The sequence below is a fragment of the Sitophilus oryzae genome, unplaced genomic scaffold (genome assembly GCF_002938485.1).
Source record: "Sitophilus oryzae breed Bouriz unplaced genomic scaffold, Soryzae_2.0 scaffold_402_pilon_pilon, whole genome shotgun sequence".
NCBI classification, from domain to species: domain Eukaryota; kingdom Metazoa; phylum Arthropoda; class Insecta; order Coleoptera; family Curculionidae; genus Sitophilus; species Sitophilus oryzae.
This window is the reverse complement of record NW_022146977.1, coordinates 1326724-1332234: the sequence shown is the minus strand read 5'-3', so window position 1 is coordinate 1332234 and position 5511 is coordinate 1326724. Positions and strand designations below refer to the sequence as shown.

The following is a 5511-nucleotide window of genomic DNA, read 5'->3' as shown; positions in this document are numbered from 1 at the left end:
GAGAGATGAATCCGCCACATAGGTATAGACATTTTTTTAATATATGTATATTCCTGACTTCAACAGTCCAAAATTTCCAATATTTTTACTCCAAACGATACTCAAAAAAAAAGAATCGAATTGCGGTGTTGGTACAATTCTGCTCTTGTGTTTACCGCTGGCGGCTTGTTCGTTTAATTCGATGCAAATTTCTAATTTATGTTTCAATTTCGTGACGTCGTTAGTTAAAGAAGAAAACCGAGTTCCGAAAAAGAAATACAATGTTAATTTAGCCGCAAGAATGGAGGAAATGGCGGACACGAAAGCCCGCTTGCTTGCATTGTCGGAATTATAATGCGGCAGAAACTTTGTTTTATGGCTTTGCGTAGTGCCGTTGGGTCTGTTCTTTTTCTGCGAGAAGCCATTGCGTGGGTTGTCTATAAGTTAAACAGCAGAGCCAGAGAGTATTTGAATAAGTTAGGATTTGTGGCTACAGGAAATGAACTGAGAAGTACAAAATACACTCACCGGCACGAAAAACGAACAAAATATTGATGTTTTTCAAAGTTATATATATATAATATATTGTGTTTCAGTAGACCGATTCAAGAAATCAGTACATGTACTCTATACAGGGTGTTTCAAAACAAATGCGAAAAACTTCAGGGGGTGATTCCTTGTTCAAAATAAAGGGTAGTTTGCTTCATAAAAACGTTGGGTCAAAAGTCAACCATTAGGGAGATATCGCGGTACAAAGATGGCGGAAAAATAATGCTCTTATTTTTTATCTTGAAAACGAAAAGAGATAGACTAATGAAATTTTATTGAAGTATTACTGTTATGAAAACACACTTTCTGGTAATTTTTTCGCTTTTTTAAAATGAGTGGAAGGGGTTGAAATAAACTACTCCTATCATTCTTGTTAACGAAATTTAAAGAAAAATCTTATCAAACACATGCAAAAAAATTTGGATAGTTTAGTTTGTTTAGAAACTTTTTTATCTCTTGTATTTTTTTTATAAAACTCACCGATTTGAAATTAAAAAATAAAATGTAAAGCATTACATGTCAGGACTAAAAATATTTTTAGATTAAGAATATAGTGATAATAATGATAATAAATAATAATCTAGATAATCTAAATAATGGATACCGAATCGCTGGAACACAAGGTGAAAAGCTGTCACATTTGTTCTATATGGATGACCTCAAGTTATACGCCAGTAATAGTGAACAACTTAAAAGCGAACTTGAAATAGTTAAAAATTTTAGTAAGACTATAAAAATGGAATTCGGTCTAGAAAAATGTGCAGTTCTTAATGTAAAAAAGGGCAAGGTAGACAACAAAGGGGAAACATTACTATCCGATGGAACAACGATTGAGCATCTGAAAGAAGAAGAAAGTTATAAATATCTAGGATTCAAGCAAGCCCTAAATATTAAAACAGCAGAAATGAAAGATTACCTTAAAGCTAGACTTAAACAAAGACTCAAAGCAATATTAAGTACACAGCTTAATGGAAGGAATGCCATAACAGCGATTAACTGCTGGGTTTTACCCATTATAACTGCATCCTTTGGAGTTCTCAAGTGGTCAAAAACAGATATGCAAACACTCGATCGCCTAATACGTACCACACTTACTGATTACCGAAGTCATCATCCAAAATCGTCGACATCGAGACTATATATATCTAGAAATCAAGAGGGTAGAGGTCTACTTAACTTAGAAGACGCGTACGAAGTACAAATAAATAAACTAATGCGGCACTTTAAAAAGCACCAACATTCCTTGTATCGGTGTATATCTCAAGTTGACAAACACTTTACAGCATTAAACTTATCGGAACCATCTGAAGAAGATATCTCAACCAATGTAAATAAAAGACATGTTGACGAATGGCGATCTAAAGTATTGCACGGCAGATTTCATGCAACTCTGACAGGAGACCAGGTAGATCATAAAAACACCGGAAAATATATGGCGAAGGGAATACTAGACCGCGAGACAGAAGGGTTTATTCATGCTATCCAGGACCAAGTAATTCCTACTCGGAACTATGCTAAACATATATTGAAACAAAACGTAACATCCGAATTGTGTCGAGTGTGTAATAAACAAATAGAGACAATACAACATATAAGTAGTGGCTGCAGCAGTATAGCTCCCAGGGAGTATCTGGACAGACATAACGACATAGCAAAACTAATTCACAGTGAAATATGCCACCTGAAAAAACTGAGTTCATCAACAACCCCTTATTACAAATATACTCCTCAGGCAGTCGTTGAAAATGACAACTGGAAAATATACTGGGACACATCAATAATAACCGACAAAGAAATAACACACAACAAACCCGACATACTTCTTATTGATAAAAAACAAAAAATAGCACAACTGATAGATATAGCTGTACCACTTGATGATAATCTGGGAAAAACATATGCAGAAAAAATTAATAAGTATCAAGACCTAAGCTACGAATTAAAACGCGTGTACAAACTGAAGAAAGTTCAAATATTACCGCTCATCATATCGTGCAACGGACTCATTGAAAGAAGATTCATGAACAACTTACAAACGCTGAATCTAAAGAACTCATTAGCAGGAATTGCACAAAAGGCAGCTATTCTGGGCACCTGTCATATAATTAGAAGATATTTAGTAAAGGATTAATAACCTTGGTCGATAAAACCCGGTTATACTCCTTCATACCAACCGCAAAAAGCGAGAGATTTAAAAAAAAAAAAAAAAAACTAGATAATAACGTATTGCAGTAGGGTAATGTCAAATAAAACAATATTAGAAACATCCTAAAAAGTGACAGCGGCCGACTAGATTTATTCCTAAAAAAATTACAGCTGCCCACTAGATTCTTTATCTAAAAATGTTTTTTGTCCTGACATGTAATGCTTTACATTTTATTTTTTAATTTCAAATCGGTGAGTTTTATCAAAAAACACAAGAAAAAAAAGTTTCTAAATAAACTAAACTATCAAAATTATTTTTTTTTGCATGTGTTTGATAAGATTTTTCTTTAAATTTCATTAACAAGAATGATAGGGTAGTTTATTTCAACCCCTTCCACTCATTTTAAAAAAGTGAAAAAATTACCAGAAAGTGTGTTTTCATAACAGTAATGCTTCCGTAAAATTTCATTAGTCTATCTCTTTTCGTTTTCAAGATAAAAAATAAAAACATTATTTTTCCGCCATCTTTGTACCGCGATATCTCCCTAATGGTTGACGTTTGACCCAACGTTTATAAAGTAAACTACCCTTTATTTTGAACAAGGAATCACCCCCTGAAGTTTTTCGCATTTGTTTTGAAACACCCTGTATATGTATTTCGTATATTTTTCATTTTATTGATTTTATGGAAAGCACTGTTCATTAAAATGTTGTATCCTATGTTATAGGGCTTGTTTCTCTCTACAATTTCCTGTCTCACAATGTACCGTTTGTGTCCGGGAAGGGTTCATAGTTTCATAGTTGTCGATTTTCGAAAGAAATCAGTACATGTATATTATTTCGTATATTTTTCATTTTATTGATTTTATGGAAAGCACTGTTCATTAAAATGTTGTATCCTATGTTATAGGGCTTGTTTCTCTCTACAATTTCCTGTCTCACAATGTACCGTTTGTATCCGGGAAGGGTTCATAGTTTCATAGTTGTCGATTTTCGAAAGAAATCAGTATCTACATGTATATTATTTCGTGTATTTTTCATTTTATTGATTTTATGGAAAGCACTGTTCATTAAAATGTTGTATCCTATGTTATAGGGCTTGTTTCTCTCTACAATTTCATGTCTCACAATGTACCGTTTGTGTCCGGGAAGGGTTCATAGTTTCATAGTTGTCGATTTTCGAAAGAAATCAGTACATGTATATTATTTCGTGTATTTTTCATTTTATTGATTTTATGGAAAGCACTGTTCATTAAAATGTTGTATCCTATGTTATAGGGCTTGTTTCTCTCTACAATTTCCTGTCTCACAAATTACCGTTTGTGTCCGGGAAGGGTTCATAGTTTCATAGTTGTCGATTTTCGAAAGAAATCAGTACATGTATATTATTTCGTATATTTTTCATTTTATTGATTTTATGGAAAGCACTGTTCATTAAAATGTTGTATCCTATGTTATAGGGCTTGTTTCTCTCTACAATTTATTGTCTCACAAATTACCGTTTGTGTCCGGGAAGGGTTCATAGTTTCATAGCTGTCGATTTTCGAAAGAAATCAGTACATGTATATTATTTCGTATATTTTTCGTTTGATTGGTTTTATGGAAAGCACTGTTCATTAAAATGTTGTATCCTATGTTATAGAGCTTGTTTCTCTCTACAATTTCCTGTCTCACAATGTACCGTTTGTGTCCGCGAAGGGTTCATAGTTTCATAGTTGTCGATTTTCGAAAGAAATCAGTACATGTATATTATTTCGTATATTTTTCATTTTATTGATTTTATGGAAAGCACTGTTCATTAAAATGTTGTATCCTATGTTATAGGGCTTGTTTCTCTCTACAATTTCCTGTCTCACAATGTACCGTTTGTGTCCGGGAAGGGTTCATAGTTTCATAGTTGTCGATTTTCGAAAGAAATCAGTACATGTATATTATTTCGTATATTTTTCATTTTATTGATTTTATGGAAAGCACTGTTCATTAAAATGTTGAATCCTATGTTATAGGGCTTGTTTCGCTCTACAATTTCCTGTCTCACAAATTACCGTTTGTGTCCGGGAAGGGTTCATAGTTTCATAGTTGTCGATTTTCGAAAGAAATCAGTACCTATCTACATGTATATTATTTCGTGTATTTTTCATTTTATTGATTTTATGGAAAGCACTGTTCATTAAAATGTTGTATCCTATGTTATAGGGCTTGTTTCTCTCTACAATTTCCTGTCTCACAATGTGCCGTTTGTGTCCGCGAAGGGTTCATAGTTTCATAGTTGTCGATTTTCGAAAGAAATCAGTATCTACATGTATATTATTTCGTATATTTTTCATTTTATTGATTTTATGGAAAGCACTGTTCATTAAAATGTTGTATCCTATGTTATAGGGCTTGTTTCTCTCTACAATTTCCTGTCTCACAATGTACCGTTTGTGTCGGGGGAGGGATCATAGTCCCATAGTTGTCGATTTTCGAAAGAAATCAGTACATATGTATATTATTTCGTATATTTCTCATTTGATTGATTTTATGGAAAGCACTGTTCATTAAAATGTTGTATCCTATGTTGTAAGGCTTGTTTCTCTCTACAATTTCCTGTCTCACAATTGTCAAAATAAACGAATATATTACAACGAGATGCGCTATGCATCAGAGTTGAGAATGCAATGCCCCTTAAACAAAGAACAACAAAAGAGTTAATAAAGCGAGAATTATCTATCGAGGTTAAAAGGTTTTAACATTCTTCGCCTCTTCCGGCCGAAACACAATTTATTGAATTCTCTTTTCAGCGCCGAGATAAAATTAAATATTTCCCCGGAAGAAAAATCTAAGTCGATTCGTGCT

General features: G+C 33.3%; 1 protein-coding gene across 1 annotated transcript; it reads left to right on the top strand.

Moving 5' to 3' along the window:
• Positions 1–1177: 1177 nt before the first annotated feature.
• LOC115885612 lies at positions 1178–2659 on the top strand. The gene has a single exon (XM_030904574.1). It carries the CDS (start codon positions 1178–1180, stop codon positions 2657–2659), a length of 1482 nt encoding a protein of 493 aa, XP_030760434.1.
• Positions 2660–5511: the final 2852 nt, after the last annotated feature.